This window comes from Mus pahari, chromosome 16 (assembly GCF_900095145.1).
Source record: "Mus pahari chromosome 16, PAHARI_EIJ_v1.1, whole genome shotgun sequence".
In the NCBI taxonomy this organism is placed as follows: domain Eukaryota; kingdom Metazoa; phylum Chordata; class Mammalia; order Rodentia; family Muridae; genus Mus; species Mus pahari.
The window spans coordinates 51,724,870-51,738,982 of NC_034605.1; the positions used below are offsets into that span (position 1 = coordinate 51,724,870).

The following is a 14,113-nucleotide window of genomic DNA, read 5'->3' on the forward strand; positions in this document are numbered from 1 at the left end:
AAAAAAAAAAAAAAGAAGGGACACAATGAACAGGTGGAAACAGGTAGCCTAGACCAGGTGCTCTTCCCAAACGACACTCAGGTGGAGCCTGCTGACTCTGTCCTGAGAAAAGATCCGACTGCAGGTAGGATGCCACAGCTCTGGGGAAGGTGGATCTGAACATGAACGAATGGTAGTACTCAGCAACCGCAGAGTAAAACTATAGCAACAGAGATCAAAAGTTCAGCTGCCCAGGGTATAGGAAAATCAGCATGGCCTGTGCTCATGTGACGACCTGAAGTGCTGTATCCTTCCACACACCTGCCGGTGTGCACTGAAGTGGCCAGGCTCAGTCTCTACTGGGCAAGCAGCATTGCAGAGGCTCAAGGTGACAGAGAATGCTTTGGGCTGGGGTTTGGCCTGTCACTGGATGCTGCTGTGCGTGTCTCAGAACACGTGGTAATGGCTGAAGGTATTTTGTTTATCGAAGCTCGAGGTGTCCCCCGGCATCTGCAGGATGTGGACCAGGACTACACAGACTACAGTGCACAGGCCACGCCCCACCCCCAAACATTCTCCAGTCCAGAACGTCAACAGCACCAAACCGAGCAGCCCTTGTTTACCACAGACCTCATTTCTCTACATGGGATCCCCTGGGGGCCAGTTTCAATTATTAGAAAGTTTCTCAACTTGAACACAAAGGCTCTTGTTTAAAGCTGCTGCCTCCACACTTGAACCTGCTCTCAGATCCTTCCCAGCTCTGCAGATGATATGGTGCTGGTGAGAGGAACTGAAAGGAGATTCGAGGGGCAGGGGGTACAAGGCAGGAGCCCCAGCCCTGGGGTCTGGGGCCCCTGAAAGCACCTTCACGCTCAGTACCCTAACAGATCCACAAGATGCCAGGGATATCCTGGACCATAAATCCCATTAGGCCACTCCCAGGACTGCCTTCAGGGCCTCATTAAGCCTTAGGATCCAAGAGGTGAAAGGGGAAAGTCTTCCATCTAGAGGGCTCTGCTCTGCTCTTGTGACACTCAGTTATTCTCAAACTTTCCTAGCTTTGTGTCGAACGTTGAAAAGGGCCACATCTGGCCCAGGCAGTCCATATACCCTTCCTTCTGTCTTTCTTGCTTTGGTTCTTATTAGATTTGTATCTATTTTTTAAAATTAAACTTATGTGTCTGTCTCTCTGTGTGGGCATGTATGTGAGCACAGATGCCCACGGATTCCAGAAGATGGAGTTGGATGTCCTGGAGCAGGAGTGGCTATGAATCCAACACGGGTGCTGGGTACTGATACTGGAGAGTCCTCTGCAAGAACAGTACAAGTTCTCAACCACTGAGTGATCTCTTTGGTCTCCAGGCACTCATGTCTCACAGCTCCAGACTAGAGCGGAGTTCTCCACAGCTGACACGTGCACACCCAGAGCTGTCCCCCTCTATCCTGCAGGGCTGCTGGGACCCACTCCAGCTGTGGCTCAGAGTGGGATAGATAGGGCTCAAAAAGAAGACTGTTACCAGGCCATGGGTAATCACCACGGAGATTGCCAAACTGCTGGGTTAGCTCCAATCCGGACAGCACAATGCCAAGGCCCGATCACAACCCCCAACAGGCAGGGGACAGACCAGGGAGGACAGCAGGCATCAGTGACAGAAGAATGCTGGGAGACCAAGGGTCAGTCACACACAGGCTGGGGCAAGTGGGTCACGTGGTGACACTCTACCACGAGAGCCTCAATGCCAAAGGCAGCTACAGTCTCCACTCTCCAAAGAACACTGGTGGGCTCAAGGCAGGAACGGGGCCTGGCAGGCTCAGACCTTCCAAAAGGGCACACAGGATGGCAGGAGGAAACATCTTCCTGGATGATCTCTCTACTACAGGGGCATTATTGCTCTCCCTGAGCCTCTCTACCATTCAACCCAAGCTGTCATCCCTCAACCTGAGAGTCCCAGGAAATGTGGCTACCTAGATGGACAGATAAGGTGCCATGTTACCACTCTGCCTCCTGATTCTAAGCATGGCCTGCACAGATGCCTGTGTGCAGCTGGGGGTCAGGAACCACTGTGCACAATGTGTAGTCACCAGGCCTGCCAAGGATGGCAGGGACTTCTCTCAGACTGCCCTCCAGCACTTGATTTTGTCAGCACCAGCAGTGGGGCCATGATTCAGGGGGCCTGATTGGCTGGTTTCTTCTGAGCAGTCTCCTACCCAAGGCCCACTAGGGAGTTGCTGCAAGGTCAGGGTGGCATCAGAGGTAGCCAGAGCCATATGCAAAGCAAGAGCAGGAAATGCTGCTCCCAGGGGGCGGTCCTACAGCACCTGTCACAGGCGGCTGGGCGGAGGGTCGCAGAACTCTGTCCACTTTGAGGCAGAGACACCAGAGGCACTCATGGTGACAGGTCTTCACACTGGAGGGAAGGGGTGTTGTGCATCCCTTCCACAATATGCTCTCTAAGACAGACTGGCTCAAAGTACAGCTTCTGGACTGTCCCAGGACAGCAAGGGTCTCAGAATTCCAGTTTCCGGTTCTTTCCATAAGGAGACAGGTCTAGATTCCGGGTCAGTGTTTGTTCTTTTCCCAGCTATACCAGTCAGTCATGGGGTAGGGCTCACCAAATGTCCCGCTGTCCCACAACAGGGCCTTGTAGCCAACCTGCATTCCCATGGGTATCTCCCACCTGCCCTGCATGCTTGCCCAGGTCTCACGGGGATGCAAACAGCTGCCCAGTGGGATTTCCTAAGGGGAAGGGAAATGGAGAGCCAACCATCACCGAGCCACACAGATCTTCAGTCTGAATGTTCATCTGCTGCAGAGGTCACTACCACCACCACACTGTTAGAGTACTGGGCAGGGTTTCTGCTACAGCCTGGTAGCCCAGGTGGGGCAGAGCGGCCCTCATTCAAATCCTCACACTTGCCTGAACGTTGGCCTCTGCCTGGCCCAGTATTGTGTATAAAAATAGGGCCATATATTCTCCACCAAGGGTACCCATCCTGCACTCCACACTCCAAATGGGCCCCGTGTGGGACCCGCTCTGGGTACACACACCCAGAGAGAACTCCTGAAGGCACAGCCCTACCCAGCACACATACCAAATCTGGGCTACTGTCCTCTTGGCTCCTGTGTGGCAGGGAGGCCTGCACCTCACACAGACAGTTTGGACGGCTGTTCTCCATGTCCTGCCCCTGCAGCATCTATACTCTCACTGTCTCTCCATCACAGGCACTGTGGCTGGCCACAGGGGTCTGGTCAGGGAGCTCCTTCCCTATCCTCGCCTGAGTCTTTAACCTTAAAGAAGCACAGAAGAGATGAGAGGGAACCAAGATTTCAGCCCAGGGTTTGGACTCCCTAGAAGGTCCGTGGATCCCTAAACATCTCCCCCTCAAAAAAGCATCTCTAGTCATGTCTAGGCCTGCCCCTCCCCTGTAGTACTTCTACAGCCTCTTTGGCCAGCACAACTAGGCTTTGCCTAGTTCTGACTCCTGGCACCACCCCTCCAAAATGTTCCTAGTGGCCTCTTCCTTGCCTGATGGGATCCTGCGTTCAGCCCTGGGGTCGCCTGTCACTGTTATTGGTGGATAAAGGCACACTATGGCAGAGACCTGACAGATACACCTGCTGCATGTACTCTGTTGTGCTGATCAGGCCATCTGACCCTACTAAGCCTTAGCTCGTTTGTCCACCTAAAGAGAGTAACCTACCAAGCTCTCAGGGCAGCCGGTCCACTGGTGAAGCCACACACTGCCTGCATGGAGCACCTGGCACAGCTCCAAAACACCACCAGCCTAAGCCTTAAGGGCGGGGTCCCCAAAATCAAGCACCAGGAGGATGGTGAAGGAAACGGGGAAGGGGGTGGAGAGCTGCACAAGAGGGCAGTACACATAATACAAGAGGAGTCCCACACATACCGAAATGCCCAAACCCTGCATTTGACACAGGGACTCGGTTACAAAAGAAGATGGCAACCCAAGGGTATGATGTGTACCCAGCATCTGGGTGTGCCACACCATGTGTGCATAAAACCCAAAGGGGGGCTGGGTCAGGTGGCCCCCTGCACATGTGTGACTCTGAAAATCCAGTTACTACATGTTATAAGGGACTATGAAAATAACTAAAAGGGCCAGAAATGGTGCTAGGTATTGCCCAGTGGTAGAGTATGTTTCTAGCAGACACAAGGCCCTAGGCTCAATGTCCAACACAGAAGGGGAAAAGAAAATAAACAGGCACCATCAATGAATGACTTACAGAAGCACTGCTCTCAAAATATCTAGAAACAAACTGAGGAAGTCAAAGGCTTAGACACCACAGAACACGGCAAATGACTGAAGAACACACGCATGAGTGGAGAGCGATGCAGTGTTCATGGTCAGAAGTCTTAAGTCTGTCAAAAGAGTAATGTGCAACCTATAGGCATTGCAATCCCTGTCAAAATCCAGCTGCCTCTTTTTCTTTTTTCCTTATTTTTTAATTCTGCAGAAATGTACCAGTCAACCCTCCAATTTAAACATTAAATTGCAAGGGACTAAATACTTGGTCCCAAATAGCCAAAATAATTCTTTAAAGAAAGGGGGTCAGGGAGATGAAACATAAAGACTCATACTTCTGATTTCAAAACACACTACAAACCCGCAGTACTCAAACCCACGCGGCACGGTCTAAAGATACCCATGAATACCTCGGGAGCAGAACTGACAGGTCAGAAATAAACCCATGTGTACAAATGATTTTCAACAAGGGGGATATTCGATCAAGCAAATGTGATCTTCAGAAACACTGTAGGAAGCTGAGTGCTATGATGCACACCTATAACCCCAGCACATGGGGAGCTGAGTCAGAAGGGCTGTGAGCTTGAGGAGAGACTAAGCTACACAAGACTATCTCAAAACACCAAGACAGCTGGGTCTGGGGCGATGGCCCCTTCGTGGAGGTTCTTGGCACAAGGACCTGAGTTCTGATCCCTGGTGCCCATGTTGATTGTTTTAATCAACAAAACCCACAGTGTGGGATTATTCCTGTAATCCTAGCGCTTGGTGAGAAGAGAGGGGTCAGGAGGGTCTATGGGGCTTGCCAGCCAGCCTGCCAGTCTTGCCAAGTGAGGGAGTTCCAGGCCGACGAGAGAGCCTGTCTGAAAAATGAAAGAAAGGGAGAAAGAGAGAAAGAGAGAAAGAGGGGGGGAATAAAGAATAAAAAAGTGAAAGAAGTACTTAACATGACCTCTGGCCACCACATTCACCCCTGCACATGTGTGCATACACATAAACATACATAGAAGCATGACTCACACAAGCCTAAAGAATGTAGCAAAGTCACCATGTCATAAAACTCAAAAACCAGGAACCAAAAACTTTTCTTCCTTTAGGCATTTACCTTAGGATTTCATCACAGCAGTGAGCACAGAACAAAAATAAATAAATAGCCCAAGATCCTACCCAGAACAATGAAACAAATACCTAAAGGTGCTTGCCACCAAAATTGATCTGAATTCAATCCCCAGGGCCCATATGGTAGAAGAGAACTGACTTCTGCAAGTTGTCCTCTGACCTACACACACACACACACACACACACACACACACACACACAGTGGCATGTGCCCCCGACCACACAAATAAATGAATTAAATTTAAAGAAATTTATAAGTCAAACACAGAGGTGCATGCCTTTGACTGACTCCAGCACTCAGGAGGCACAGCCAGGTGGATCTCTGTGAGTTCAAAGCTAGCCTTGACCGATAAACAAGTTTTAGGCCAGTAAAGACCACATGATGAAACTCTGTCTCAAAAACAAACAAAAACCAACAGCAGCAAATAAAATAGAGGAATTTTTAAAAGCCTAAATCTAAGACTTGAGGGCCAGGCAGATATCTTAGTGGCTAAGTGGTGCTTGCTGCCAAGCCTGAAAATATGAGTTAGATTCCTGGGCCCCACATGGCAGAAAGAATAGCACCAGGTCTCACAAGTTTTCCTCTGACTTTCACATGTATGAGATAGTGTACATGCACTCATACACAAACACACACACACACACACAAACACATGCACGCACATGCAACATACACACATGCACACACATGCAACATACACACATACACTGACATATATGTGATGGTGTGTGTGTGTGGCACACACACATGTGACAGACACATTGACATGTATGTGACAGTATATATGCACTCATGAGCACACACACAAAGTAAGTAAATAGGTAAATGTTTTTTAAAATAAAGAGTTGAAAGAATGAAATTCTTCAAAGAAGTCATTAGAGTAAACCTTGTGACAAATGATTTCACAAGAGACTCTTAAGGCACTAAAAGCATGAACAAGAAATATAAATAAGTTGAGTAAGCTGGATCTCATTAAAGCGAAACACTTATGCACCAGTGGATGATATCAAGAACATGCAAAGTTAACCCAGAGAAATAGAAAAACGGATTACGATACAACCCTTGCAAATCGAGTGTCTGATAAAGGTAGGGTTGCTAGAACATATACGGCTGCTCTAAAGCTCACACTGAAGAGAGACAATCCAATTTTAAAAAGACAGAGGAATGGGCTAACAGGATGGCTTGGTGGGCAAAAGTGCCTGCTGCCTAGCTTGGTGACCTCAGTTTGATGCCCTGGACCCACACGATGGAAGAAAAACCTAACTCCTGCAAGTTGTCCTCTGAGCACACACATGCTGTGGCATGTGAGTGTGTGCACACAGCCCGACACACATGGTAAATAGTAAAAATAAAGTAGACAATGAAGCTGGGAAGTGAGTGGGCCTCAGTTCTGAATTCCATCTCCCACCCTGGGGGACGGGGACCTTGAGTAGACATTTCTCAAAGCCAAAGACTAAAACACCAGCCAGCAGAGGCAATGCGCCCCGCACCATCAATTATCAGGAACAAGTCAAAACCACCACTAAACACAACTTCACACCCACACCCCGTGAGGATGGTTATAATAAAAAGACTGGAAAACAGAAAGCGATGGTGACGATTGGGGCGGGCCCTGTAGCAAACACCCTGTTGGTTACTCAAAAAGTTAAATATAGGGCTGGGGGGGTGCAGCTCGGTGGTAACACATGTGGTTAGTACACACAGAAAAACTGAAAACAGGTGTTCAACCAAACGTCTATGCACAAATGTGCACAGCAATGTTGTTTCCAAAAGTCCCTGGTGGAGGCTACCCAAACCCAACCTAACCGACAATGGACAACTATGGCCTGGTCACCCAGACAGAATATTATTCAGCCATTAAAAAAAAACAATAAACACCAACACATGGCACTGTGTGAATGAGCCTTAAAAATTGAAGCCAGATTCAAAATGCTCGATATTGTATGAGTCTGTCTACACAAAATATCCTGAGAACAGATAAATCCACGGGGCCAGAAGGGGACAGGGACGGGCAGGAAAAGACAGTAGCTCCTCAATGAAGAGAAGGTTTACTTCTGAAGGATGAAGATGCTCGAGAACTACACAGAAGAGAGGATCACATAACACACGAGCACCGAGCATCACCTTGTGTGGTGCAGAGGTAAACTGTCTTCCTTCCAATGGTTAACATCACACGAACTGAACCCCACCTCCATCTTTCCAAACCACAAGAGGCTGGCTGCTGTACTTGTCTGAGACCTCCGGATCTCAGGGTTTGTGATGACAGCCAAGCAGGTTCGAGTTCCAGATAGGTTTTTCTGTTTTTGAAACTCAGTGCCTTGGTATGGACAAGGTACCACTAGTCCAGTGCCACCAAACAACAAGGCTGAGAGTAGAAGTCACCAGAAATATGGGGACTAAAGATGACCAGCAAGGAAGGAAGGAAAGGTAAGAGAAACCCGGCCTGGGGTGGGGGACACACTGAGACCCAGCACAGACTGTGGAGGTTGCTGCTTGGAGCAGGGACCCCTCCGCAGCCAGCACTGCCTGTGGACCTCTTGTCGGGCTCACCACACTGTCTTATCCATGGACTCATGTGGTTGTCAGCATCCAGTGTCTGTTCAAACCTTAAACCAATCGTACATGCAAGGTGCTTCCTCCTCACCACACCCTCTTAGAGGTGAGCGCATCTGCCTCCCCTGGCTCACAGTACAACTGCTAGGGTCAGGAAAGCCAACTGTGACAGGGACTTGGCTGCCTCTGGGTCAGCGCTGAGAATGGAGTTGACATTGTGACCTAGCAGGCTACCTTCCACTCACAGTTTGGATGGGGATCAGACAGGGTGGCACTCCATAGTCCCACAGACATTCAGCACCTGCAGCCCTGTTGTCGCCGACTGTCTTGCGACCCAGCTAGTAGACTTGTTTTACCCACACTGGAGACTGAGAAGTTAGAGGGCTCTTGCAGGGCACTCCACCATGCTGCCTGGTTCAACAGCAACCCCTTCCTTCTTTCTTATTAAGAGGCTGGCAAATGTGAGATACTATCAGGAAAAGGTCAAAGGAGAAGGAAAGGAAGTGGCATGGGACAGCGGGATTGGCACTTGGTGTTCCAGATCTTGGGCCATCTGGAGTTATGCCTGATGCCCAACTGGCCCCAAACAAATGTGGGCTGCAGTCCTGTGCTTGTACAATGCCTGTTGCCAGCCAAAAAGTTCCAGTTAAAAAAAAAAAAACAAAACAAAACCCCAAAACATCCCGGCAATTAGGATGAGGTTCACACAAAGCCGCTCCCTTCCAGACATCTGCCCCTCTTAGAGACACTGCTTGGAGTCCTGCTTTCCTGGATGCTGAGTGGATATTCTTCCCACTTTTTTCAGAACTTTGCAAACTCACTCAGGGAGAATTCCCTGTCTTAAAACGATGAGTTGGGAGTGGATGATGTTGCAGAAGTTAAGAACATGTGCTGCTCTTACAGAGGACTAGCTTCAATTCCCAGCACCCACATGGCAGCTCACAACCATCCGTAACTCCAGTTCCAGGGCATATGACACCCTACTCTGACGGGCATAGGTATCAGGCATGCACATGGTACACATATAGACATGTAAGCAAAACTTTCATACGTATAAATGGATAAATCTAACAAAAATGGTGAACTGTTATTCCTAAGTACATCTGCATGTTGTCTCAGTGGGAAGGGTTTCTTCCTCAGATTCAGCATCAGAGACTCTGCTAGCCCAGACCCCTCTTGGCCATGTCTCCTTCCTGTGGGACACAAGCTCGGCTAGCCAACAGCAGAGCAGGCATGCTGAGCACGGCCACAGGCCCTACTCCATGTCTCCAGGTACCCCAGATGTAAGGCTGCTCCAGAGACCTTAAGACTAAGTGGACACAATGAAAACCCACCCAGGTCATCTCGGTCAGAGGGAATCAGACATGGAAACAGAGCCCGCAGGAAGAGGGACAAACAGACACGATGTCCCCAGAAGTCCTACCCTCTCACTTAAATGGTGGCTCCCTACCCCTACCTCACATCTGCCCCAACAGCAGCCACAGGGATTCTGACAAAACTTGTCTCATGTAGGGCAATACAAGCCTTGGGCTGCAGCACCCAGTAGGCTGAGGCAGGAGGATAAAGGCTTCAGCGCTGGCTGGGCTACTCAGTGAGACCCTGTCTCAAAAAAGAAGGAGGAAGAGGAGGGAAGGAAGGAAGGAAGGAAGGAAGGAAGGAAGGAAGGAAGGAAGGAAGGAAGGAAGGGAGGGAGGGAGGGAGGGAAGGAAGGGAAAATAACACAAACTTGGCCCAGATCCTCAGCCTCCACCCCCTCCCTTGCACCCCACAGTGCACTTCCTGTCTATACCTCAGGCCCTCCTTCCTTGACTCCTTGCCTTCATTCCTATTACTTGCTTCTCATTTGCCACTCTGAGACATGACGCTCACTCCCCTCCCCCAAGGAGTGAGCAAGCAAGAACCTAGTCACAGGCAGGGCGGGCAAGCAGTCCACCTAGCCCCCCACCCCCACCCTCGCCCCCAAGGTCTCACTGTCATTTCCGAGACCCTCCCTAGAACACAGAACAAATATTTACAGAGAGACAAGTGAAACTTTTGTCACTAAAGTCACCTACTCATCTTTTAAGCTTTCCAAAGTCAATGATATTGGCAATGCCTCCAAGGAACCTTCTGATAGAATGATCACCCATAAGAGGGTCAGAGGGTCAGGTTTAAGGATGTTGGATGAATTTATGCAGCCATTCCTGCCTCCCAGAGGTCAAATTTCTTCCAAGCAAGTCACTGACAATTGAGAGAGGCCAGGTCTTCCAACACAAGCAGCAGGCTGGAGTGCTGGCATGGGATCTGCTCCCATCGACCCAATATATGATACAGACACAAGGAAGGACTATGGTTTTTAAAGGGGCTCTGCACAAGAGTAAGACTTCTAAACAGGTTCTCGAGGCCCCTGTAGAGCTCCAGGTCCCTACCAAATGGACCAGACATGACGGGGGGGGGGGGGCAAAGTGGCCTCCAGCTGCTTCCTGCAAGGTCCTGCCTTCAATTCTATCCCTTCTGAATCCAAGATCCAATTTCCAGGGAGCACCACAGGAACCCCAGAAAAGCAGAAGGAATATCAGACATGGCCAAGACAGGATTGGATGAGGAATCTTGCAGTGGCTTAGAGAGAGGCTTGACATTTCAGGGACAGAGTGGTGAGGATCCTCCCTCATGATCCCCACTCCCCACTGTCCTCTCCAAGAACTGCAGAAAAAACTCTTTTCAGTGTGGCACATACCTCATCCCATAGGACTGTCCCCAAAGACATTGCTTGCCAGGGTGCTGAGGGGCTCGGTGCCATCTCAGAGGCACACTCATCATGGGCTCAATTGTAGGCTTAAAAAAGCAACTGTCCCAAGCAAGTCTAGGCCACAGAAGCAGTGAAGCACCAACACTCCACCACTACAAGCATGGGCGACTTAAGAGACCCTCACTCTAATCCTTCCCCAGACAAGGCTTGCTGGAAATGTGTAATGTGACCCCAGGTAGGACAAGCTGAGGCTTTCCAGTTATCGTGGGGTTTTGTTTTGTTTTGTTTTGATTTCAAGACACAGTTTTTCTATGTAGTTCTGGCTGTCCTGGAACTCACTCTGTAAACCAGGCTGGCCTGGAACTCACTCTGTAAACCAGGCTGGCCTGGAACTCAGAGATCCACCTGCTTCCATCTTCCAAGGTCTGGAATTAAAGGTGTGTGCCACCATTGCCTGGCTACTGTGTTTATTTTTATGGTTACTGTGTATTGCAAGTTACAATGATGCTCCGTTTTGGAGAATGATACAAAGTTTCCTTTTAAAAGAAACTGTTTGCCAGGGTAAGGAATCCAATGCTGTGTGGGATCTGAAATAGGAAAAGTACATTGAGGAGAGAAACCTGGCAGAAGAAGCTGGCGTCAAGGGTGGCACTCAGTCCGGAGTACTGAGCCAAAGTTCTCGCCTTGGTTTCAAAGCTGGCATAGCCAACTAAGTAACTTAGAAGTGGAGTGGAAGGTATATGCAGCCAAACTCTGTTTTTACTGGTGCTCTGGTATATATATATATATATATATATATATATATATATATATATATATATATATAAAACTTTAAAATTTTATTTTGGAGGGAGCTCATGCCATGGTATACATGGGTAGGTTAGAGGACATCTTGCATCTAGCATGTGGGTCCTAGAATTAGAACTGGGCTTGGCAGCAAGCCTTCACCTGCTGAGCCATCTCACCAGCCGTTGGTGCTTCTTTTGAGACAGGGTCTCAGATACCCAAGGCTGACTGACCTCCAACTCAATGTATAACCCAGGGTAGCCTTGAACTCTTGATATTCCTGCCTTCAACCTCCCTGGTGCTTTGATTATACACATGCTCTACCACTCCTAGGGATACCATTTTAAAAATTTCTTCAGTAAGTCTTGTTTCCTCAAGATCAAAAGTGTAAAATCAGACAAGCTGTTCAAACGTGAGGTAAAATGTAAACCCTGAGGGAATTAACAATCCAGGTGCTACATAGCTCTGAAGAGAGCCATCAGGAGTCTTCCATGAATAACTAACTGGAGGGAGAGACACACAGGGAGCTGACCACAGTCCTTCTAACCTTGAACAAGAGAGACTTGAGAGGGGCCCAGGGATCTGGTCCAGGCTACAGGAGCAGGAAGAGGCCCTGGCCTTTCCCTCCCTGCCTGACTCAGGCCCCAACCCTTGACCCTGCACAAAGCTAGGGAGAGCTCTAGACCCAGAAAGAGTTACCTGGGGTGCACTTGAGCTTAAGAAACCACCTGCTATGAGGGGTCCCTTTTACTGTTCAGAGACCCAAATACATGCAAATGCAGCTGTGCTAATCAACTGCTTGTCTCCTATCAAATCACAATGCTCAGAGAAAAAGTAAGGTGACTAAACCTCCAAACACAAAGCAAACAATAAGCAACAAACCTCTTCCAGCATCAAGATTCATTATCTCACCCCCCCTTCTCTGCCTCAGCAGCAGCCCAGCTGACACCCAGAGGTGCTATAGGTCTTGGATTGAGACAGGATGAAGGGGTGCCACCACTCTCAGGGCTACTCAAGTCCAGATTCCCAGCGTTTCTGGATTTGGAGAGGCCTCCGGGCTCTTACCCACTGTGATCTGGCCACAAACCCCTCCGAGATGGATGCCAGTTGGTTGCTGTTTATAGTGGCCCTGTTTGGAGCAGAGCCCAGGGGTCACACAACTCTGAGTGCTCTCCACAACCCTAGATATTTGGGGAAGGCAACACAGGATACTCAAGAGATTCCAGTGAGTCATAAAGGGCCACCCCTCCTAAGGCCAGCCAGGTTGCCCTACAAGAGTGGGCCTCTGTCCCAGGGCCTACAGATGCGAGGAGGCCCATCACATCCCGGCCCCCTAGCTCCCCACACTTAAAGATGACTAGACAGAGACCACAGCTCTTTTTCAAGACTCCCTAAAGATCCTGGATGTGAGATATCAGAAGGGTCTTCTCTCTAGAAGGAAGGACAGGGACCGTCCAGAACCACACACCCTTCTCTCCCTCCAGCCTGCTACTAGCTGCTAAAAACTCACACCCAGGGGACAGACAGACCTGTCCAGCTTCAGGCCAGCCCTCTTGAGGCCCAAGCACATCCCACAGGCAAAGTCAAACACAAGAGAACCTGTTGGAGCAGTTTAAGCAGGATGATCACCTCTTTCTCCTCCTCTTACTTCTAAGTAGGAAGGGACTTAGGCTCTTAAAAAGTAGACACAAGGCCAGGTCATGGCCACCGGCAAGGACCCAGAGGGCGGGTTTAGTATCTCCAAGCTTACCTCTTTCCCTCCTCCCCATCTTCCTTAAAGAGCATAAGGTCATGTCAAAACTGGGGTGTCTCTGCCTGAAGCAGAGAGGAGGGAAATGGGGAGCCGAGCAGGCCAGGAAATAGGCGGCCAAGCCACAACACCCCCACCCCAACACACAGACACTCACATCGGTCTGTCACTGCACTCCCGCCTAGGCCCGCAGGCCGGCCCGAACCAGTAGGCACGCGGGGTCCCCGGAGGGGTCCTGCCCGCCAGGACACGGTCCCGGGGAGGTTCCCGGGATCCAGCACAGACTAGGGGCACTGGCCGCTACCTCGCTACCGTTCCCCCGGTCCACCCGAGCCCTGCCAGCTCCGGAGCCCGCCAGTCGCGCCTCTCGGGGGACCCGCGCCGGGCCGCGCGCCCGCCTCTCCCGGCCCGGCCGCCCCGAGCCCGCGCGGGGAAAGTTCCTGCAACTTCGCAGGGGGCTGGCGGCGGGGGCCCCGGGCCTGGGCCTCGTCCGGCTCCCGGCCTCCGCGGCCACTGCGGCCCCGCTGTCAGACGACCGGGTCCCAGCCCCATCGCGGCCGGAGCCCCAACTTCCCCGCGCCCCTCGCCCGCCCCGGCCGCGGGCCTCGCTTTGTGCGCGGCGGCCGTACGCCCCCGCCCTGGGCACAAAAGGGCGCGCGGCCCGGCGGCCGAACGCGGCTGCGGTGCCCGGCGGGGCCCGGGACGCGCGACCGGGGCGCGGGGCTCGGTGGGCCGGGCGGGCCGCGGCGCGCTCACCTGCCGTGGAACCAGTCCTTGCAGGCATCGCACTCGATCATGAAGCGGGTAACGTCGTAGGGCAGCCGGCAGACGCAGTACACGGGCACCGTCGCCATGTTGCCGCGCCGCCGCTCGCCCCGCCGCTGCGCTGCCCGGGTCGGGCCGGGCCGGGCCGGGGGCCGCGCGGCGAGGGCGG

At 51.1% G+C, this 14,113-nt stretch overlaps 1 protein-coding gene across 1 annotated transcript in view; it reads right to left on the reverse strand.

The window, feature by feature from the left end:
• The window catches only part of Phf2 (PHD finger protein 2), a 66,034-nt gene extending 51,953 nt beyond the window's left edge, over positions 1 to 14,081 (reverse strand). The window contains exon 1 of the mRNA XM_029547370.1: positions 13,936 to 14,081. Coding sequence (XP_029403230.1) covers positions 13,936 to 14,033 — 98 coding nt within the window. The 5' untranslated portion in view covers positions 14,034 to 14,081. The remainder of the gene's footprint in view (positions 1 to 13,935) is intronic.
• Positions 14,082 to 14,113: the final 32 nt, after the last annotated feature.